Source organism: Anoplophora glabripennis, unplaced genomic scaffold (genome assembly GCF_000390285.2).
Source record: "Anoplophora glabripennis isolate ALB-LARVAE unplaced genomic scaffold, Agla_2.0 scaffold4, whole genome shotgun sequence".
Classification (NCBI taxonomy): Eukaryota; Metazoa; Arthropoda; class Insecta; order Coleoptera; family Cerambycidae; genus Anoplophora; species Anoplophora glabripennis.
In genome coordinates, this window is record NW_019416568.1 from 2,729,432 (window position 1) to 2,751,524 (window position 22,093).

General features: G+C 31.9%; 5 protein-coding genes across 9 annotated transcripts; 2 read left to right on the forward strand and 3 right to left on the reverse strand.

The window, feature by feature from the left end:
- Positions 1–1,325: 1,325 nt before the first annotated feature.
- On the reverse strand, positions 1,326–8,316 carry LOC108917488 (protein maelstrom homolog). 4 transcript variants are annotated; one of them, XM_018724119.1, is made up of 11 exons: positions 8,114–8,316; positions 7,789–7,924; positions 5,744–5,939; positions 5,514–5,669; positions 5,242–5,375; positions 4,934–5,188; positions 4,536–4,736; positions 4,251–4,409; positions 4,075–4,198; positions 1,575–1,631; positions 1,326–1,507 (listed from the first exon to the last, which is right to left on the reverse strand). In XM_018724119.1, exons 2-11 carry the CDS (start codon positions 7,918–7,920, stop codon positions 1,395–1,397), a joined length of 1,527 nt encoding a protein of 508 aa, XP_018579635.1. In that variant the 5' UTR covers positions 7,921–7,924; positions 8,114–8,316; the 3' UTR covers positions 1,326–1,394. The 4 variants fall into 4 exon arrangements, with proteins under 4 accessions (XP_018579635.1, XP_018579632.1, XP_018579631.1 ...); XM_018724116.1 differs by having other exon boundaries at positions 1,326–1,519; positions 8,139–8,313; XM_018724115.1 differs by having other exon boundaries at positions 1,326–1,519; positions 8,114–8,313.
- A 1,124-nt stretch (positions 8,317–9,440) lies between these two features.
- Positions 9,441–10,060, forward strand: LOC108917395. The gene has a single exon (XM_018723956.2). It carries the CDS (start codon positions 9,676–9,678, stop codon positions 10,009–10,011), a length of 336 nt encoding a protein of 111 aa, XP_018579472.1. The 5' UTR covers positions 9,441–9,675; the 3' UTR covers positions 10,012–10,060.
- Positions 10,061–10,360: 300 nt separating this feature from the next.
- On the reverse strand, positions 10,361–13,610 carry LOC108917377 (plancitoxin-1). Of its 2 annotated transcripts, none has more exons than XM_018723935.1 (6): positions 13,296–13,610; positions 11,708–11,882; positions 11,418–11,652; positions 11,034–11,337; positions 10,844–10,979; positions 10,361–10,581 (listed from the first exon to the last, which is right to left on the reverse strand). In XM_018723935.1, the coding sequence occupies exons 1-6, from the start codon at positions 13,388–13,390 to the stop codon at positions 10,459–10,461; spliced, it is 1,068 nt and encodes a 355-aa protein (XP_018579451.1). In that variant the 5' UTR covers positions 13,391–13,610; the 3' UTR covers positions 10,361–10,458. The 2 variants fall into 2 exon arrangements, with proteins under 2 accessions (XP_018579451.1, XP_018579450.1); XM_018723934.1 differs by having other exon boundaries at positions 10,784–10,979.
- Positions 13,611–14,626: 1,016 nt separating this feature from the next.
- LOC108917390 (protein YIPF6) lies at positions 14,627–16,036 on the reverse strand. Its single transcript, XM_018723950.1, has 7 exons — positions 15,846–16,036; positions 15,641–15,760; positions 15,506–15,584; positions 15,407–15,449; positions 15,136–15,264; positions 14,931–15,088; positions 14,627–14,874 (listed from the first exon to the last, which is right to left on the reverse strand). The coding sequence occupies exons 1-7, from the start codon at positions 15,864–15,866 to the stop codon at positions 14,756–14,758; spliced, it is 669 nt and encodes a 222-aa protein (XP_018579466.1). The 5' UTR covers positions 15,867–16,036; the 3' UTR covers positions 14,627–14,755.
- A 1,273-nt stretch (positions 16,037–17,309) lies between these two features.
- Positions 17,310–19,719, forward strand: LOC111691716. The gene is made up of 3 exons (XM_023454961.1): positions 17,310–18,268; positions 18,976–19,170; positions 19,614–19,719. Exons 1-3 carry the CDS (start codon positions 17,310–17,312, stop codon positions 19,717–19,719), a joined length of 1,260 nt encoding a protein of 419 aa, XP_023310729.1.
- Positions 19,720–22,093: the final 2,374 nt, after the last annotated feature.

Genomic DNA, 22,093 nt, shown 5'->3' on the forward strand with positions numbered 1-22,093 from the left:
TGGATATCATTTTAATTTGTGGTGAAGCAAGACAACATTTGTATTATGGTGAAACATTTGTGTTATGGTGAAGCAGGACAAGATTTGTGTTAGTTCGTAGAAACTTAGTAAGACAGGACCAAAGGTGTTTACACGTCGGTAGACAAAATTTTGAACAGTTGTAACATCAGGTATTATTTTATTAATTAAAACCACAACTTAATTTTATTAATTAATAATAACAATAGCGGCAAAAGCAGTTGAATTTGCCGATATAAAATAGGTGCTGTAAAATTCTATTTATTCCTTTCCTTGACAAATTCTTTCGAGTTTTTGTCCGTTTTTATCACTGTCGCCGAGAGGGTTGCGTTGTGCGAGATCAGTTTCCAGTGCCGTGCAGAAGTGTTTTTAAATCATTTTCGAACTGCCCTTTTTGCTTTTTTCTTTACAAAATTGTATTTGTAAGAGTCCCCTGTACATCCAGATTTTTTGTTTCTTTGGATAAGTTCTGAATCACCCTGTATATTAAGGAAACCTGTAGGTATATACAGCATAATTGGAAAAAGTAGAGGAATGTCCACACTTACCTGGAGAAGAATCTGGTCCGTCATGGAAAAAGAGCTAAAAATAGATTGTACAACCACCTTGTGGAGATCCTATGCTTCGAAAAAGAATGATAAGGATTAATATATAAGTAATTCCATATCCCCGCTTATTCGGGTGTGCTAGCATATTTTTAGGTGAACCATGGCCCATGCCCACCTCTGGTTACATGCCTGCTCTTCCATGGCTCATAGTTCAAAAGTAATATAGAATTCCGACTTTTCCAGACTTATAAAAAAAAATCCAGGTCACTTGTAGTTCATTTTTACATACTAATTGGTGTTTATGCATTAAACTTTTTCTCGACTGGACCCCATAATCTTTTTTATACTCAAAGAACCTCTTATAAAGGTGTCAAAACCACTAAGAACCCAGGGCCGGCTTTTACAAAATTTCCAGTTGCAAACATCAAATTCCCTGACTTTCATTAATACTTTTAAAATTCCCTAACTATTCTTTGTTTTTTATGAAGAATAATGAATTCCCTGACTTTTCCCGATACTCCCAGTTTTCAGGCCCCTACAACCCCCGTCTTCATACAAAAATAAATAAAGTGCAAATGCTTATAATAAATTCAAATTTCCGAGATTATAAAAAAGATTGGCTACAGTTGTGTTTAGTTTTTATTATGAAAAATATCAAATATTTACATAAAACATATTGATAATTATCTCACAAGTAAAAGCTAACAATTCGTTTTAAAAGTTGAAACATTCTTTTAACAGAATAGGTAAACAAATAAATGAAATATATCTCCTTTATTATACAAAAGGTAAGACAAGTAATGCAAATAAAAAAAGCTCATAAAACCACTACCAATTAGGACGTCTTACTCCACGACCTCTGGCTCCAATAGTTCTAGCTCGCCCCAAGGCAGGGAAATCATCACCTTTATCAAAATCTCTTGCCACTCCCCCTTGACCAACTGAAAAAGACGCTTTAAAAAAGACAATTAAAATTTCACATTTTATACAAATTTTTTTTAATCTTACCATTTGTAGACGGAGTACTAATCGATAATTTGTCCATTCTGTCCATAACACTCGAAGCTAAAACAATTTATTTTTTTCTCAATTTTGTATGTTCTGTTAAGGATGACGTAATTGAAATAAAATAAAAATTGTTGCCGTGTTCATTCTTCGCACTTTTAGGGATACATGTATTTTAGGGTGGCCCAAAAAAAAACGAATATTTTTTTTCGTGTCTCTCGTGAAAATATGTTAGTTTATCATGATTTAAGAGCCCCCTCAATAAATCAGCTCAAAAAAATTTTTTTAGAGGTCACAAGATTTTTAAAAATTTCCAAAATAGTCACAAATTGAATTTTTTTTAAATTTTTTTCTTGTTATTTTATCATTTTCTAGGTTGAAAAAAATCTCGATTCTGAAAATTCCAAATCGATATTTTATTTCTAAAGGGGGCTCTTAAAACATGATAAACTAACATATTTTCACAAGACGAAAAAAAATCTTTTTTTTTAGCCACCCCAATGTATTTATTTGTTTTTTTTTAAGATATGATTTGAATGTATGAGAAAATACATAAACATTAAAGGGACATTTCTTAGCTAAAAGCAAAGAAAATTCTTAAAAATTGTCCAAAAATATTTTTCAAGATACGAGGGTGCCTTTTATATTTCGGGAATAAAGAAAATGAAACAAATTATCATCGTATATGGCTTAATTTTTCTCAAAATATTCTCCATGAAGATCAATACACTTTTACATGAGCTTGAACCAATTCTCGAAGCACATTTTCCATTCCGATTGAGATACCTACAAAACATGCATTTTGAACGCATTAACCGCTTCTTCAGGCGTCGAAAAACATTAACCTTATAATTAATTTTTGATGTGCGGGAATAAAAAAGTCATTGGGTGCCAAGTTCTCAAAAAGTCTCTTGTTTGAATCGATGTGTAAGAGCTTGCATGTCCTGGTGGAGAATAATGTGTCTTCAGTGGTTGGTTTCTCTTATTTTTTCAAAGACTCCCGACAGACAATTGGGTGTACACCATTCAGAATCGACTGTCCAACGTTACAGTTACAACATATCCACTTTTTCAGAGAAAACAAGCTTAGAAGAGCTACATGCCCGAACAACTTTTGATGAATTTAGCTCATTGTGGAAAGACTCATACAAGTGCACATACTGTTTTCTTTCGGGCTCATAGATCCATGATTAGTCACTTGTTACGATATTATCATAAACGTGTTTTGCAGCACCGCAATTGTATTGCCACTAATGCCCAAGAATGCCCAATCTCACGATAAGTCACACGACAATGTTGCAATATCAGTTCATGCGCAACATGTTTCATTTAATATGGAACAAAAACCGATTTTGGACGACCTTCACTAAATTCGTCGGTGAGCGAACCACAAGCCACAACTGAATTCCGTATACCATTGCTATACAGTGGTTTTTGATGGTGCTTCATCACCAAAAGTCGAATTAAGTTGATCGACGCACTGTTGTTGAGATAATCCACAACAAAAGTTGTAAAAAATAATCACACGAGATTGTTCATGACTTAATTACATCTTTTGGCCGAAATAAATTTTTCAAGTCATTGTAAACAACATAAATAGCACCTGTATGTCAAAACGTTGCGAGTAAGTATACCTATAAAATGTCGAATCTTACGATAGGCACGTCGGTCGTCAGATGGCAACGCCAGGATCGTAATTCCCACAATATAAAAGGCAATCCTCGTATACACCTTAAGAAAACTTTTTTTTTAATATTTAAGAAGGATAATCAATTAACACAAAAATAACACACACTGGAACCTTGAAAAAGTAAGCATTACGCAACAACCTCTAAATTTACTATTTTATATAAATTTAACAAATTTACAGTCGCTGCTATGTATTCTCAACCACTTCTGATTAGTCTTTCCAATATCAATTGAAGAACCAAGAGGGTGACAGTATGTACCAGGTTCAGTCGCTGACGCAGCAACTCGGCATTGAAATATTTGAAAAACTTGTTCCTATATTTATTTAGCAATCCCCATATACAGGCCTGGTCAAACTAAATGTGGAGGTGGTAGAAATGTATAAGCCCAGTTGAAGAATGCGAGCGTGGGCAAACGAAATACAAACACAGCTGCATTGGGCCACTGCTCTCAGCTGTTGACAAGTGGTTGACAGCAGTGCAGTGCAGCAATGCGGAATTTAGTGTGATTCAAGTAATTTTAATTTATTATAGGCACCTTCTATTAATCATTGACATTACAATTGCGAAAGGGATAAATAATATTACAACATGGCATTTTGGAGACCTTTTGAAACAGAATAAAATGAAATAATTAAAATATGTTGTTGGTCAAATGAACATATAATCGAAATTGAAATATGAGTCATTAAATTTTATTGCCAGGCGTTTTTTTACATGTTCAACTGACTTGGGAAAGACTATATCTTGTACACTTCTTCATGGGGCACCCTCTTATTAAAATATTATTAAAGTTCTACAGAAAAAATTCTTACGCATATCCGATGGCCTTCTACTCAAACCAGCTGTTCCTGTAGCTCCTGCATAACTTTTGGTGCTCGACTGGCTGTAGACACTGGATGAATCATTTGGAGTAAAACGCCAAGGCCCACCTGAAGACTTTAAAAAAAAAAAACAATACCGCATACACACCAGTCTACAATAAGCTTACCATATTGTTCTTTTTACCTCTGCCTCCCAACGAGGGAAAATCATCCTCATCGTTTATAGTAGAAACTTCCGAAGAAACAGACTGATTATCCCATTCGGATTTGCTTGACACGGAAATGACACTTTCACTGTCATCGTCTCGAATAGTAGAAGTGTAATCCTAAACACAATTACATTGCACATCACATACTAATAATAGAAATAAAACGTGGAAACGGTAAAAACCTCAAGTTACTGATGTTCTCTTCTTTTACAAAAAAGGTAATAAAAGTAAATTTAAACATACCCTTGACCTAGAGGATCTGGAAGATCTTCCGCTAGCTGCACTAGATGGCCTTGACGAAGCTACTGATGCTGTATGAGGAACGTGGCAACCCGGGATAAATGGTATGTGCAAGTCGGGACAGCAATTGTCACATATTGTATACGCATATCTTACTGCTATAGAACGACTGCAGTAAATTGGAACATTGGTTTGATCGTGATACTGAAATAATGGTTATAATTACATATTCAATAAATACTACAAAATGGGCACAATGCACATATGCCCAATTCGCAGTAATTATAGTAAATTGCCAGTAAATGAGTTTTCTAGTAATTTATAGAGTAGTCCTACGATTTAGTTCAAATTACCTTAGTACAATCTTGTTTCGTAAAAAATTTCATTTTGCAAATACCTACCTCACAAGATATGCCTTTTGCGTAAGCGTAGACATCCTTCTCTATCTCCCGATTTCCAAACGTATCGCTGTTCCAAACATTATCTCCAGCTACCGTATTCTTTAATACACGGAACATATACTGCAAATCGTAAACATCAAAGAAAACCTGTTCCTGATAATCATCGCACCAGGTGTCAAGAATTTCCTGAACCATCTTCATATACCTCTCATGACAGTACAACACGGGCATTCTTCTAGAGCCTTGCATCTTGCCCTGAAATTTGAAACACTCAAAATAAGCTCATAAAAAGTAAATATTTGTTATACCTGTAAAAATAGTTTCATAGTAAAAAATACATCTTCGACGTTATTATCAACTTCATCTGCCATAGGTGGAGCTATCTGATGAGTCTCGTTGGACAGAGACAGAGCTTCACTCGCATAACCCAAAGGTAACAAACCTAAAATATAACCATTAGAAACAAATATTTTGGTGACTGTTAAATATGAATTCCTGCTATTGGAGCTCCCAAGTGTTTTTAGATGAACTTAAGTTATTTAAAAACCTATTTTTAAATATAATATATAAAATAGTATACCGGGTTTTATTAGACTATGAAAGACATTTTCCGGCAGAACTCCATCGACCAAATTAAATGCCGCAATACCAATCTCAGCAGGATAATACCTCTTTTCCGATGCACAGTAGCAAAAACTATTGATATGAATTAAGAAAAACATTTTATCTTGGATTCCTATAAACACAGAAATGATTTAAATGATTTATATTCCAACCACATTGCCTTCTAGAAGGTATCTACAAACTTACTTCCATTTTTGGCAGACAATTTTATTTCTTCAGTAATTTTGTTCTTCATCTCTTCATTCTTTTCTTTTGCTTGACGTTCCATTTGGTTTACTTCTTCAATATCCAATCCATCTGATGTATATTTTCCTGGTTTAAGATTGTTTTTTTCATAAAGAGCTCTCTCATCATATGGTTTTCTTTGCTCTTTAGACATTTTCTGTTGAGTATAATAAAAATAACATAAAACGAAAAAAATTGTTTACTAAATTCAAATAATTAAGTGGTTACAGATTTATGGAAATATTTTGTATGGTAGACCCTAATAACTTCAAAATATTTAATTTGCTTTCATCATCCTGTTTCACACAAGTGGAATGTCGAAAATAACACCTCAATATGTTTTAGATCAAAGGATTTTAATTCCCATAAAGGAGATTTGTGTACAATCTAGTGTCGTTTATGATATTTTTTTAATTAGAACAGTCCATATGACATTTGTTGAGATAGAATTCCAAGAAGACTCTAGTGACACTTTTTTGGAATTAGCCGCATTCAACACCAAACGTAGAAAGACATTTCGCGGAAAATTTCAAGGCACGCCCCTGCCGCTGTAAATTGTTACAGTAGTTCTGATGATAGAACTTTATTGGCTCATTCTTTTCTTCCAATTCTAACTCAACAAATATTGTATAAAGTGTATACAGGATGCATCATAAATAATTGGACATTGGAGACAGAGCCGAAGCCAAGAGAAACAGTAAGAGCAGTCTTAACAAAAAAAAATGCCGTATCTAACGTACTAATCAAATACATATACAATGCATATAAAAGTATTGCAGTGAAGCTGTAGACATGATTTATCTGCAGATTTTACAACCTTTTTAAGATTTGGTCCTGGCTATAGCTCTGAGTAGTGCTTTCAGGTTTTAGATGACTATGCATTTATATTTTATAAAATTTGTAACTTTTTCAAGCTTAGGGATATTTTGACTTCTAATATAATTTTTAACAAATCTTGTGTTACACGGAAATATACATTATTTTACACCTAAGAAAAAGTAGAGCGGGAAGACTAATATTGTTCTACGCTTCTAAGTTCCTCTATCCTGAAAATTCATAAAATCTACACATTATATCACAGTTATAAAATATTGCGCAATATTACATAGAAATTATCTAATATTACACAATATTACTCAATCGATGTGATCTAACCGAATGCCTCAATCATTTTAGTTAAATCTTTTATGTTTTTCTTTTGTTATTCGCTTAATGCATAATAATGTTTCTATATATTAAAATATTTGTCTTGAGATCTCTGTTTCATAACACAAACGAAAACTACGATACTACTAAAGGAAAAATCTCAAGGAAAAAATCTAGACCAATTCCTCTAAACAAAATACCTACATTAATTATTGTTCTAAATTAAAGTTTTTACTCACAAATAGTTATCGACTATCATATAATAGTGTGTACTTTTCTTCTAGATACATCACTAAAATTTATCGGGTATGAAATATGGCAAAATCCAGGTTACTCTATATTTAATAAACATTGGATTATACATAAATGTAAACAGATCAATTTAAAACCATTTTCAATTTATTGCCCTGGTGCTACACTGGCTTGCTGAAAATTCGTTATTTGTATTCAATATAGAAAATTCGAGCACATTATTTCAGTGTTCTATATTCGCCTTATGACAAAAAATTAATCAGTTCTCCACTGAATGCAAAAACTTTAGCAAGAAATGGTGCAGCTTATGCCAATTAGTACAGTTTAAATATGACGCAAAAATTTTCATTTCCAGTGTACATAAGATGATGGCCGCTTCTGAATTTTCAGAAATTTATTTTAATTATCGAAAACATAGGCTGACTGATCGAATTTACTAGCCTCAAAAACTACACCTAAACATCTAGGTGTGTTCGACTTATCAACACATCGAATAGAGCGGCACTATTCTTGCACTTCCTGTACGTAAGCAAACCTTATGTAGTCTAAGTGTTTACAAATTGAAAACGTTGTAAGCCTAGAATAGCAGCAATTAATAAATAACTTACACTCCAGTGTGGGCCAGCTGCATCGGCAACTTCTCTCATACTTCTGTAATTCCGTCCCTGCCTTTCTTTAAACTCCAACATAAAATAGAAAAATCCATTTCTTGGAGTCTGCTTCTGTTTTTTTGGTGGCATTATTCTTTAAATAAATATGAAGAGACTTAGAACCATTATTTTATTTTGTCAGATATTTTCATTACATAATTAAGAAAAATTTAAATATTTGTTATCGTAAAAATTGTTTAAACCCAATAAAATACGATACAGCAACAAATTTGACAAAAAAAGTATTAGACAGTCACTAAAAAAATATATATTATATACATACCATATAAATATCGTATTAAACTTACAAATGAATTTCAAATCAAACAACTGTGAAATATAAATAAATATATGCGTTTGTAGAATAAAAATTTTTGCAGAGGTAAGCAATAATATACAATCTGTTGAAGTTGAAGAATCCAACGGCAGGTACTTAACCTAAATCTCCGTAAACCACCATCCACAGATTAGAAAGAGGATACCACCATCTACAAATAAAATGTTACCTACCATCGAATAACAATAGCCAATAGCTACGTTTTATTTACCCGGTTCTCAACTAATCTCAATTTCAGAATGCTCCTTTGTCAATTAGGTGAGATTTAACTGAAATACCAGGAACTTAGGCCCGACGGTTTATCAAAGTTAGTTTAACTACGATTAACTAACAATGTTTTCGACATATTTGCACTTGTGAACTCAGTCTCAGTATAGCCATAAAACCATATGATGTGTAACTAAATATAACTCATATGAGTATAGCTACATCCTATGCTAACAATTTAAAAATGAAGAATGAAAAATTCTCAAATTGTACCGAGTATAAATAAATCAAAAAAGCTATTGGTAGCTGTTTCAATGGCAGAGAAAAGAAAGTATAGCACTCCAATCCAATGTATCACTCCTACACACTGGAAACTGGAACATGAAAAATACTTGAGGATGAGGAGTGTTCCAACTGGTACACCCGAAAGTAGCTCTATGAGCTGATCAAAACGAAACGAAAGTAATGCTAAATTTTAGCTTTGTTCGTAAACCTTCCACTGCTGCACTAGTGTAGTAATACGTTGTTCGTTTATTGCAGTGTAGCCAAGTGCAGGTATAATCCAGGTGTTCGAAAAGTCCAGTGTAGTGTAGTAGTACAGACACTACTACACTGGCTAACAAGGTGGTGTAAAAGTGTAGTGTAGTATATTTGTGGCGCGAAAATGAAACTTTTATTACAAATGTCACATCTTGGTAGATATTTTAGATAGATCATTAAAAATTTGGCAATATTTGATTTTACTCTGAAATGGCTGATAAATTCGTCTTCCTCACAGTTTCGAACAAGTTCTATAAAATTTGTAATGCACTTTCTTTTATTTTTNACTTTGTCGCTTCTGTGTAGTTAGGATATTCTGTGGTATAGCTACATCCTATGCTAACAATTTAAAAATGAAGAATGAAAAATTCTCAAATTGTACCGAGTATAAATAAATCAAAAAAGCTATTGGTAGCTGTTTCAATGGCAGAGAAAAGAAAGTATAGCACTCCAATCCAATGTATCACACTCCTACACACTGGAAACTGGAACATGAAAAATACTTGAGGATGAGGAGTGTTCCAACTGGTACACCCGAAAGTAGCTCTATGAGCTGATCAAAACGAAACGAAAGTAATTGCGAAATATTATTTTTTATTTTACATAACCATAAATCTCATCGAGTTTTTTTGTGATAGACAATTGTGTTAATCGTTTAAATTTGTATCGATATCTATAATAAACAGTAAATAGCAGTGCAACTCTTGAGTATATTATAACGTAGCTTATATAATCAATAATTCAATAGTGTAACTTTAAACATGGCATCTAAAGGGATAATGTTTAGTACAGTTGGAAAACTTCGAAATTTTTCCTCCATCAAACGCAGTTTCACAGCTGGAAAAATAATTTACAATAAACCACCGAGCTCAACTCCATCTGCCCCCTTACTTGATGTCCCTGGATTGTCTGAGGCTTGTGTTAAAGTCACATCCCAACCTGTGGGACCGGGAGCTGCCAAAAATACTGCATATAAAAATCCAGAATATTTCTGCTATGATAAAAACAGTTACTTTGAGGCTGAAATTGAGATGTTAAAATATCGTTGCCCACAACCATCTAAGCATAAACCATTCTTTCAAAATATACCAAAGTAATATAATTTATATAAATAGTAAAGGACTGTAAATAAACTTCTGTGAGTATTAAGTTAGTTTTATTTCAAATTATTATTTAATTAAGAAATAAAGGAAATGTAAACCCTGCAAAATCCACTAGCCATTAGTGAGTCAAATGTTGAAGAAAAATTCAGTAAGATTTTAGTAATTAATTTAAAAATTACAAGCTAATTAATATGTGTTACTATTGTGGACTTCAACAAAAGTTCGCAGTGATTTTTGTCAAAACTAAGTATCTACGGATCTAGGCAGGGAAATATAAGGCTTTTTATTCATAGATGAAAAATTTTATAAAAATTATTTATTAATATTTATTACAAATATCGTTAATGTTATAAAAAATATTGAAACCTATTTTCTGTAATTGAATGCAGAAATATATTTTATTTAATGTACTATATTTAAGTCAAAATCATAAGGGGCTGTTTAAAATAACCCTTTCATTGTTTTATTACATTCCTCAATAGATTCCACACTTTTTTTGTAATCAGTGGATAACTGTTTATTATTAAGGCACACTGTTCCACCTCCTCTAACTTTCTGGTGCTCCTAAAAAGCAAACACATTAATAAAATAATGCCAAAAAATTGTTACAACTCGGTGTTAACGGAATTAAAAGTGAATGATAAATATTATCTTTATAAAGAAAATAGCAAAAAACAATTAGAACTAGAAATTCTACTTAGTATCCCACATGTACCACATTTATTTATAATTTGATTTTTATATTTACTGACTACAAACTACAAACCTTCTTACTACAAAATATTACAAACTCGATTATAAGCATCCATGTACAAACATTACTTACTGCCCGGTTTATATCTCCGATGCAGAACCAATTTTTTGCCTGAGATGGTGGGGTCACTGCCCATTTCGAATGATCATGTGTTGTGTTAAAAGTAACATTGGCTGCACTTAAATATACAGATTTAACATTGGTTACCCTAAAAAATTAAAAGTTGATAATCAAATCTCTGAAGTGAGTAGGTAATACTTACTTATATTTTTTTGTGCAATTCGACTGTAATCTGCCACCTCCATTTGGCCAAGTTTCTACATACAAATCCGTTTCAAGAGAAGGAGCAACAAGATCTTCATACAAGTCTTTATTAAATGCCTTTGATTTTGCAAAAGAAGTGAACTGAACGCCTTTTTGAGTCAATATTTCCATTACACTATACCAAGGAGCTGTGTTAATGGTAACATTCATGGCTGCTTTTACTAAATCCGGCAGTGATGCTTTTAAATTGGAATTTATATTTTGACTGTATATTTCTGGTTGATTGTATTGAAGTTGAGTACCTAAATCATAAAAATGTTTGATAATTTTTTAAAGATAGCCGGCACAATTTTTTGTGGCGTTTATTCTGTTTTCAACATACCAACTTTATTTAAATTTTCCAGACTCAGAGAAAGACACAAAAAACTTTGCCCGAAAACTGCACCTGTTCTTGGAAATATATAGGTTTTTCCTAGCATCGGAAAATGAGGGACCGAATGCACCAACCAAAATCCTCCAGTATAGTTTACCATAACCACCCCCTTATTATGCCCTTTGTTTGATTTTGATTTCTTATCTGGTGGCGGTTGATCGTTATATAAAACATATGAGATTCCCTAAAAATATTAATGTGTTACTTTATAATATTCACTCGGATGTTATAGACCTCACTTGAGCACTATATAAATCATTTATAGTGTTAGCTAGTATTGAAGTTGTGGAGTTGATAGATTTGTTTGAAAACGTCCAAGAATCGTAATTGTCAGAAGTCATGAAAGTATAGGCAACTCCAGATTTAAGGAGTTTATGGTGATGCTTAATTTCAGGAAGCTTGTAAACAACATACCTAAAATGGGGTGGAAATAAATTATTGAAATTCATCTTTTTTCTGTATCTGTTCAGGTATTGCAATTTAAAATACTGTTTTATTAAATAGACCCTAGCATGTTGGAAACTATAACTTCCTCAAAATTGTAAGTCCAGAAAACCTACTTCGATTATTTTGTTCCAGTTTCTGAAAAATTATTTTAATAATTATTTTATACAAATATGGCATGCTTCAAAATATGTCCTTTACCAATTGATTATTATCGATTATAGTAAAAAAATTGCTAATACAATTTTTCAAAGATGGGCACCTAAGAAAATCATGTTTAATATTTAAAAAAAAATAACTGACCCTCTCATTTGTTTTTCACTTGCTTGGTGTCTGCATAAATCACATATACAGTACGTGTCGCTCGCTTAATTGTGATACAAGCCTGTAGCTTCTTCGTTTTTTGACCGATTTCAAAATTTTTTTTAGAATGTGATAAAAAAACTATCTAACTGTAATGCTGCTGTTTTTATTAATGCAATTCAGGGTCAACTAGGACGCGTTTTTTTCGACGTCAAAACAGCTAATTGGTATTAACGATTTGACTAGTTGGCTCTGTGTTGCATTAATAAACAGCAGTATCACAGTCAGATAGTTTTTTTACCCTACATTTCATAAAAAAAAAATTAAAATCTGCCAAAAAATAAAGAAGTTACAGTCTTGGATTACATTTCGCGACATAATGGAATGCTCGCCTGAAGATGTATCGATTTTGATTAAACTCGGTGGTAAGACGTTTTAAGGGATGCTGAATGAGAATATGTAATCTGTTTTTTGGAAAAAAAAATCGTTAATACCAATCAGCTGTTTTGATGTCAAGAAAACGAGTCCTAGTTGGCCGTGAAATGCATTAATAAAAACAGCAGTATCACAGTTAGATAGTTTTTTTACCCTACATTCCCAAATAAAAATTTTTGAAATTGGCCAAAAAATAAAGAAGTTACAGACTTGTATCATATTTAAGCGCGACACCCTGTATATGCATACCAGGTGTTCCATTTAACAAATTCTTCTGTAGTTCTGGCAATAACACTAATATAAAAATGTGCTGCAAATAAACACATTAGGTAAATTTTTTTATATTTTAAAATCATTTTTGATTATACATAGTGTTTATTCTAGGTGATACTTAATTTTTTCCAAATAGGTTATTGCATTTTTTATTTTCTAATCAAATTTGGGGCTGCTTTGATAAACAAACATTATAGGTCTAAGTCGTATGCACCTCTAAAATTGAAATATGGACAATATAATTGAGTACAACTGTTATTGAGACACTTTTTCAATTATTGATATATCAGGACCACATCCATGTTAAAGTACGAGACATCCTGTATCTATAGTGGATAAAGGATAAACTACATGAAATCATAAAAAACTTACCAATCGACAGGTTTATTATTTTCATCCATGCACTGTTGAGTATTTGTCCACACAATTAGAGTCTCCAAAAAATATAATATTAAAACGACTCTCATAATGACAAATAATACTAATACTTTCAAGATTTGTACTGTTTTGTATTGTAAGAACCCTTTCTATTTAATGCTTCAAAACTTATCTATTACTAAAACTTATTCCCATAGCTTATTCCCTTTTAGAAAAAAAATTGCATGGTTAGTAGATCTATGAAAACATTACATCACTGGGGCCACTAATCTAACCCAAACATTAAGAATAAATATCAGATAAAAGAAACCACAGCTTGTCAGGAAATGCCTATAAACATATATTATAATGGATATAGGATAACAAATGACCTTGGATTCTTAGAGGGCATTTTAAAAAGTTACATACTCCTTTGGCGTTAATTAACTTGTATAATTGATCTTCATTTTTAAGTTGTCACAAACTTTTGTAAGAATTTACAGAGATGTAAGATGGAATAAACTTCACAGCATATATTTTTATAAATTTTTAATAACTGAATATGACCGAAGTTACTTACTAATTTAATTCAATTTATTTTAGTATACCAATCTCACAACATGAAAGAAATTCACAATTGAAACAGCCACAGATTAAAAAAAACATTGCTAAATATTCAAATAAAATTTAGATAATTTTATTAATCACCTGTTTTTATTTCTCTGTAGACTCATTTTCACCAAATCAGTAACAGTAACTCCATTTTCTAGGATATTCAGATTTTTAACAATGTAATTAGTTAATGTATTAGTATTTGTTAACATTCTATAAAATAATAATATCTCTACCCCTCGTAGTCCAAAAGTCAGATTTGTGCGGGAGAGAGGGCGGTATATTCAGTAGGCCGCATGTGCACCCAGGAATGACTTACGTTGGTAATCCCCTAACCACCATTTAGTGCAGGAATGAGGGAAACTTGGAAAACCTCATTAATTAGCAGGATGGTCAAATGCCGACCCGATATCAGACTCTCACACTGATCCAAGCCAACGTTTTCCCACCCTACCATACCCTCAGAGAGGGTGCCTAATTCCTCTCTATGAATACAGCTAATGTACGGTCTTACGGTCAAGGGAACTGAACCCGCAACAGTGTCATTCATTTAGATAGACGCCTCGAACCGCTCGGCCACCGACCGACCCAAAATGATTTTTATTATTTCAAAGACTAGCATTAATTGAAATAACGCAGTGAATGATTTCTTACGGTAATTTTTTATGTTCAGCTTTGTAGGAGAAATTTCAAAATGCATTATTCATATATTCAACAATTTTATCTTAAATTTGTATTTAACTTAAGTTACATATACATGCTTATACATAAAAACATATAAATAATGAAAAAAGTCATTGGTAGGAATACCGAATGTAGCAGTATAAACCTTATATACAGAGGTACCTAACTAATAATACAGTTTATGTATTTGTGTGCGATATTACCAGCCATGATATTATGAAATAAAATAATCCGATTGGATATACTGCTAACAATTTCCTTCCTGGTTTCTGACTATCTCCTAGGAATATCATGGAAGCTAAAAGAAATTAAATACTTATACACAAATACTTAGGTATAAATGAATAAAATTACCGTAAGTCGCCCAGAGAAAACCAACCATAGAGATAGCGAACCGAAGAAAGAACAGCGGGTATGTTTGTTTCGCTAATAAAATCACTCTGCAAATTATTAAAGATATTGTTGTTGGCAAAAGGCAGTAACCTAGCACGCATACGCTTTGGAAGAATGATCTAAAAATAGAGTATGTATAAGAATTATTTGTGTTTTTCCTACATACATATTGCCTCCTAGTAATTTTGAATTTAAGGTAACAATCATAGCTCCTATCCAGACAATGACAAATACTTGAGCAAACTCTGGCCCACCATCATTTGAATCATCTGCTGCACTAGACCCTTGTAAAACCCTTAAAGCAAAATATATCTTAAATACAATGAATAGAACACAGTTAATTTTCATTATTAGCGAAATTAGAAAATAAATGTAAAGGTTCCTAAATCAGATTAAATGTCATTTTAATATTTTAAAGTAATGGAGAATGTACTTACATAGCCATAAAAGTGCATAATAAGAGAGGACCCCATAAATCCCCTAAAATTATAGAAAAAAAATAATCAATAAAACATATGGAGTACATTAAAACTTACACTCCTTTAGCAAAGTTTTCTTTTCTTTTGGAAATAGTACATGGGCGAATTTGATTCCGACAGCTTTTAAGTCTCGAATCTAAAAAGTAGCAACTCAATAATGCTATGCGAGTGCAATACTTATCGATGTCTTACTATAGTGTCTCTAATAGGTTCATCCAAGGTGTTAAATTCAGGATCTCCAATTTTCGCTGTATTTTGATTTTGTGGAACAGTCATTTCTCCTTCCACATATCCCCCAACATCGTCAAACATCTAAAAAACATTCAACAAAGTTTCATAGGTTAAGTAAAAAATGTTAAAATCTATCAGTTAAATTTAAACACAATATAATCCTTACTTCTAATTTCGTTGAATCCATTATGATAGATTAAATTTGTATGATTCAGTAACAAATTAATTAGTGTTTACAAATTATGAAAAACTGGTAACAAACTGACACTTGTCATATTTCTGCTATTTGTAATTGAACCACATAACACACAACCAACACAACACATCAACATGAACGCACAAACATAATCTTGGTCCTTGGTCATTAAACATCATGAACTTACATGGGATACATATACGTAAACTGCTTTATCGACTGCAGACATGTCATTCTGCATGTAACCGAAATAAATATTTTTTTATGAATTTTTGTCCTATAAAGAGAAAAAAATATATATTACAAATTTTTCTATATAAATCGGCGTTATAAAGAAAATATTTTGTTACAGATTTTTAAAAATATTATTTGTTGTTTACTAAATGGAAATAAGCAGAGAGTCCTACGATCGACTAATACTTTTATCCAGTTCTGGTAGTTACGTTTCGTTAATTAATTTCTTGTTAGATGGCAGAGCATGCCACAGATTATTAAATTATTCTCAATATTTTTTAATTTGAACACCTAGAACTGAAAGTTTCGGATGAGAAGTTGGAAATTTTTCATTTGGAAAAATTTCCCAATTGCTAATATTTCGGAAAGAAATAAACATTAGAAGGAAATACTCCCAATTTTTGAATTTCCCGCCAATTTATGATTTAAAATGAAGACTGACAAAAAATATCTATCTACACCTTGAATTTTACCATTAAATAAATGTGATTAAATTATATGCAGTTATTTAATACATTCCGTAATTAATTACTATTCTAATCTAATAGTCTATCAAACTCTTAACATTACTATGACCATATTATTTTTCTAAAATACTAGATGGCGCACACAAATACAGAAAATTCTAAATACATGTGTATAAATGTTATTTGGGTTCTTTATTGTTCTAGGTACTTTGAATGTTGGTTTCTGTTAATTAAAAAAACAGCAAAATTCCTTTAGAATGTGTATGTATTTAGTTCTTCCGAAAAGGTCTCAATGTAAAGAATCTAATTAAAAATAGGTATAAAAATTTTTCAAAATTTCGTAATTTTCAAGAAATTTTCAGTTGTTATCTTTCGGTAATAAATGCGTAATTAGCGAGAAAGAGATACTTTTCGAAAAAGTATAATTTGTTTTCTAATAGGTACCTAAGTACCTATTTTATCCCATAGATGGGGCCAGATAACTCAAACGAATTCATTATGTGATTTAGTACTTATAAAACTTGGGGGATTATAAAAAGTTAAATATCTGGACTATTTAGAGCATGTAATGATTTCAAAACATAAGCAACTTTCTTCGATATGGAGACGTAAACACAATAGGACACTTTACCATTAATAATATTCATCATGTAATGTTATTGTTTCGAAAAGTTATAAATAAACCTCATGGAAAAATCACGTTCATTTTAGTAAAACATTAAATAAGTTAACAATGTTTTTTTTGTGTGTGTGTTTGATTTTTCCATGTGTGTTTACATATGAAGTGACAACCAAACCGAATAATGTTGAAAACGCAAAAAATGTTTCCGATTTGACAAATAATGTAGCAACTGTACCAAGCAATGCCTCCAATAAAAGTAGTGACACCATCATTACTCAAAGAATTACTCAACCATTGCAAACACAGAAAATAGAAAGAATTTCGGAAACTTATACGCCGCTACGAAACGGTTCATTAAAACTAGAGAATAAAACTGATAATTTTGAAAATTTTAAACCTAGTCCACAACTGGAGACTTACTACGAATATAATAAGTTTCCGGTAGTGCCTGTTTTGCCAGAGGCAAAAACCTTTGGGGGTTTTACTAATCCTGGCTATTCTTCAAACAGTTGGGAAGAAAAACCTAGTTTACCAGTAGCTTGGTCAAATAACCAGGGATTTCAGAATTCCTGGTTTGAAAGTCCAAAAAAGTTTAACACAAATCCTACTACCACCGCACAACCTTGGTTTACGAGAGTGAAATTTCCGTCACCAGCAGTTAACGAAAATCCATATACATTTGTTGGCAACGAAGGTGGATTAAAAAGCTACCATCCTCCAGTCAGTTTTGCTACAACAACGGAGGGCTTTGCTTTTAACAAACCTGTCGATACTTCGACTAGAAATTTTAACAAGCCGTCTCCAGGACTGTGGCAGAAACTAATGGGAAGCGTCAGTAACGTCGACAAAAATGCTGTAGCTGTTCAAAAAACGTTTCTGGATTATAATTTAATGGAAAAGCCCTCACATTACAACACCCCGGTTAAAGAACACGATACCGGGATTTCTTCTTATGGGTCGTCCAGTTCATTGAAGAAGATTATAAAATTGTTAACTGCGATCATCCCTATTGGCTTGTTCATCAGTGCCCTTACTCCTACTGTAATTACTGTTACATCTGTAAATGACACGTAAGTATACGCAATATTTCAAAATAAGTCTCTGTATTATTCTCGTTACTTCTTTGAGAAGAAATTCTGAGAGTGGAGATTCTTCTGGCGTGGGCGGTATTTAGATGCATTTGGTGTATGTTTATATTATTCCGGCGCATGGTTTGAAATCATTGGCCTGTGTTATTGGGTCCGTTCTTAATGTTTACGTCTCGGTTGAAATTATTTATATTTTCTGGATTTTTACTTCTTCTTTGTAGAGTCTTGTACTTGCCTTCTTTTGAATTCGTATTAACGAGTCTCTCTGTTTGTCCAGTGTATACCCAGAGAACACTAGTTGGTTTATGATTCTATCATCCTTGAAACGTTATAGACAAGTTAATATTGTGTTTTCTTAGAGACTTCTTGAATGTAGGACTAATGAGTGGTTCTTCTTTTTTCTTGCGTTTAAGTATCCTAATGATGGCTTGTCCAAATCCTGTTGATGTCTCCATTTCCTTTGAGCGTTGATCGTACATTAAGCAGTCTTCTATTCAAGCGTTCTAGCTTGCAGATGGTGCATATTCGATCCAATAAAGTGTTGACATTTCTTGTTTCTGGGCAGAATGGTCGTTGAGTCTCAATGTTTTAGATATTGATTGGTATCCTATAAATGTTGTAGCATAGTAGCTCTATATTCAATATGATTTATTTACTGCTGTCTTTATAAAACATATTTTAATTTTCAGGCAATCCTCTTCCAGATACAGAATTGATAATCCTAAACATAAAGCAATAGCTAGCCGGCTGGTATCTTCCTTAAAATATGCTGAACAAATAAGAAGTTGTGAAGACAAAATACTGTGTGAATTACTCGTCACCGCAAGTGTGTCAAAAAATTCTGAGGAGCATATTCAAAATTTGCTGGATACCTTCTCTGAACAGTAAGTAGTTTTGTACAAAGGGTTTTTCTATTTTAGTACGGTCTTGGTAGTAGACAAATTCATTTTTCAAGGTATTACAATTTAAAAAAATCCTTAAACACGTATTTTCTTTGTAAAATGATTACCTTGACGTTATCAAAAAATGTTTAAATGGGAAAGGTAAGTAATATCTCATTTTAAAGAGATTTTGATTCTCCAGTTAGTAACATGGTAAGTCAAATTTTATTTAATAGAACTCCTCAAACTAAAAAAACAAGAAATACTTTTTTTCCGAGAATAATTAAAAAATTGTGAGGGATTGATTTGGTCATTGTTAAGGCCGTAAATTAAAAAAATTCACAAGATAATGTCATTTCAGAATCAAAAGTTGAGGTGTAATATCTCGTAAATTGAATTTGTCCATTACAGACGGCACTTTATTAAATTTATTGAAACGTTTTCAGTGAAGACCTCCACAGTCAAAAGGAGGACCTGTTAAAGGTGTTTGAAGCTGTGAAGAAAGAAGACTGTAGGTCAGTAGTGTGTAAAAGCAAAAAAAATCCGTCGTAGTAAAGATGTAGATATAAGATAAAAAAAGAAATGACTAAAGTTTACTAGTATAATTAATTAATAGTATAATTACTTAATAATTGTATAAGTAAGCACTAGAATGCAAACGTCATTCTAAAAATATTCAAATTAAATATACTAAATACACCCATGTACATATTAAATATGTATTAGGGGAATATTCATACGACGCAAAACAGAAGGACAAAGTGTAAAGTTAGATATTTCATTAGGTAAATAGGTGGCGTCCGATAGAAAGACTGTCATAATTTACAAGAAAATAATATTTAGACACAGTGCATTAACTATTACTTAGATATGCTATAATATGGTAAGTATATTCTAATCAATAAACAAGAATGTAAATATTTTTTATATAAGAGCGAAAAAATAAATAAATTACTATGTCAATGAAGATGTTTTAAGTTTTATTTTTAAATAGTTGTAAATTGCAATTATCAAAGTAACAGTTATTATCATTTACTTGTGGCGTTATTTATTTTGTGCCTACACTCTTCCTTTAACAGATTTTTTTGCCTATTTAAAAAGAAAGTGAATTCATTTTTATTTAACAATAAGTTTTTATAACTTTTTGTCCAGAATTAAACCGGTTGCTTCAATTTTTTTGACATAATTTTTACATTTAATACTTGCAAAACCATTTTGTATTTCAATTAACAGATATCCCCCATCGGCCTTTTGTTAAAGCTTAATTTCTATGCTTATGACTTTTTTGTAATATCACTCTTTGTTAAATCAACACATTTACAAAAAGTTGGATTGGAGTGAATTGTATTATAATAATCATTACTTGCATTTTCTTTTTGTTTTACAATGAGAACTATATTTAAAAAAAATAGTTAATAGATTAACAAATAGGAATAAATGAATGTGTACAAGGTTGGTATATAAAATAATATCAAACAAATGAAACACAAGAAAATATGTAAATATTAATAAATAAATATCGGATATGTAATTATAAGCCTTAGTGCGGCACGGAGTTTAACAGGACCGTAGTCAGATTACGAATGAAAATATTAATATGTTTACAGAAAATATGTCGCAACATAGTACTATTACCAAAGAGCAAGGCTAAGTAGATGATAAAAACAAGGCTTGCGTGGCATATTGGAAGGAGTTAAAACATATTACTACGTGCTTTTCTAAGATTTCTTTAGTGAAACAGCAACTTTTTTCACTCAATATTAACTTGTGTAGGGAAAATGACCGTTCAAAGACTAATGTTGATAACAGACAGTATGAGAACTTATTGTTAGGCATGAACTATATATTAATATATTTGCTGGTAACTCCTGTTATGTAGCAGATAAAATTTTACATATGTTTTCCAAAATGGTGTATCCTGGATTTTTTCCAACACCCTTTACATTTTTTCTTTTATCGTACTACTGACGCCCAGTCAGTAAATTATTGGCATCGTATATATTTTTTTGTACTCATCCATTATATCAAATTGTTTATTTAGGGAGAGTCCGTGTGATTCCAATTTACGGAATTACCGAACTTGGGTTTCTCTAGTTTGTTTAATGGAATATTGTTTGCAAGAAAGGTAAGTTCATAGGAAAATATAGCGCTGGACGAGGCATGGCTCTTCAAATGTCTTGTCACTTTAGTTTTGTCACAAGAATTTATAATGCGTTCACATACGTCACAAAATAGGTCATTTCCTTTAATACGTATGTCCTTGTAACCTTTGGGATCAATGTCAAACCACATTTGAAATAATTCCCTTCTATTTATTTTTTTTTTCATTTTACTTCACTTTTCCCCTCAACTAATAGTTAATGTAAATGATGTTACTATTTATAAATAGTTATAAATACACACGGCCAATACAATTTACAGCAGATGTAAAAAAGAAGGGTATCGACGCGATACCAACTACTGCAAGGTTCCGTAAATAACTGAACAGTTCAAAACGCGAGTCAGCTGTGAAGGCAGAGACCCGCGCCGGCCCTGTTAGACTCTACACGTGCACTAAGCCTAAAACTTATGAAGCAGATAAACAAAAAATATAAGTTGTCACATTAAACGAAACTTTTCAGATTTAAAAATGAAAAGTGTGTTTCAAAACCGACTTGAGGTAAAGTGATACTTGTAGTGATATGTGCTTTTTATTTAAGGTATTTGCTTTTTGATTAGGCATAATTAGTTCCATAAAACAGCCGTTAACTAATCCTTCCGACAAAAAAATATATTTTAACTAAATAATTTACAAATTCCCTTTTAATAAATCTCTCTTGAGGCAGTATTTCGTATGAAGAAAAAATAAACTCTGATGTCTCATACTTTTCTGTTAAAGTTGAGTTTAATCTCAGAACAGGATGTAAAATAAACTTGTAGGTAGGTA

Bases quoted from the DNA above. Each gene is read 5' to 3' on its own strand.
- LOC108917488 (XM_018724116.1), bottom strand. From the start codon at position 7,920: ATGCCACCAAAAAAACAGAAGCAGACTCCAAGAAATGGATTTTTCTAT. The intron at 5,376-5,513 runs GTATACTATTTT...GTTATATTTTAG, and splicing joins TCATAGTCTAATAAAACCCG to GTTTGTTACCTTTGGGTTAT. The intron at 1,632-4,074 runs GTAAGAATTTTT...AAATTGTTTTAG, and splicing joins TAGAAGGCCATCGGATATGC to CTTCGAGTGTTATGGACAGA.
- LOC108917395 (XM_018723956.2), top strand. From the start codon at position 9,676: ATGGCATCTAAAGGGATAATGTTTAGTACAGTTGGAAAACTTCGAAAT.
- LOC108917377 (XM_018723934.1), bottom strand. From the start codon at position 13,390: ATGAGAGTCGTTTTAATATTATATTTTTTGGAGACTCTAATTGTGTGG. The intron at 11,338-11,417 runs GTATGTTGAAAA...TTTATGATTTAG, and splicing joins GGAAAATTTAAATAAAGTTG to GTACTCAACTTCAATACAAT. The intron at 10,980-11,033 runs GTAAGTATTACC...TTAATTTTTTAG, and splicing joins AATTGCACAAAAAAATATAA to GGTAACCAATGTTAAATCTG.
- LOC108917390 (XM_018723950.1), bottom strand. From the start codon at position 15,866: ATGGATTCAACGAAATTAGAA. The intron at 15,450-15,505 runs GTAAGTTTTAAT...CTATAATTTTAG, and splicing joins GAAAACTTTGCTAAAGGAGT to GGGATTTATGGGGTCCTCTC. The intron at 14,875-14,930 runs GTAATTTTATTC...AATTTCTTTTAG, and splicing joins TTTTCTCTGGGCGACTTACG to CTTCCATGATATTCCTAGGA.
- LOC111691716 (XM_023454961.1), top strand. From the start codon at position 17,310: ATGTTTTTTTTGTGTGTGTGTTTGATTTTTCCATGTGTGTTTACATAT. The intron at 18,269-18,975 runs GTAAGTATACGC...TTTAATTTTCAG, and splicing joins GTTACATCTGTAAATGACAC to GCAATCCTCTTCCAGATACA. The intron at 19,171-19,613 runs GTAAGTAGTTTT...AAACGTTTTCAG, and splicing joins CTGGATACCTTCTCTGAACA to TGAAGACCTCCACAGTCAAA.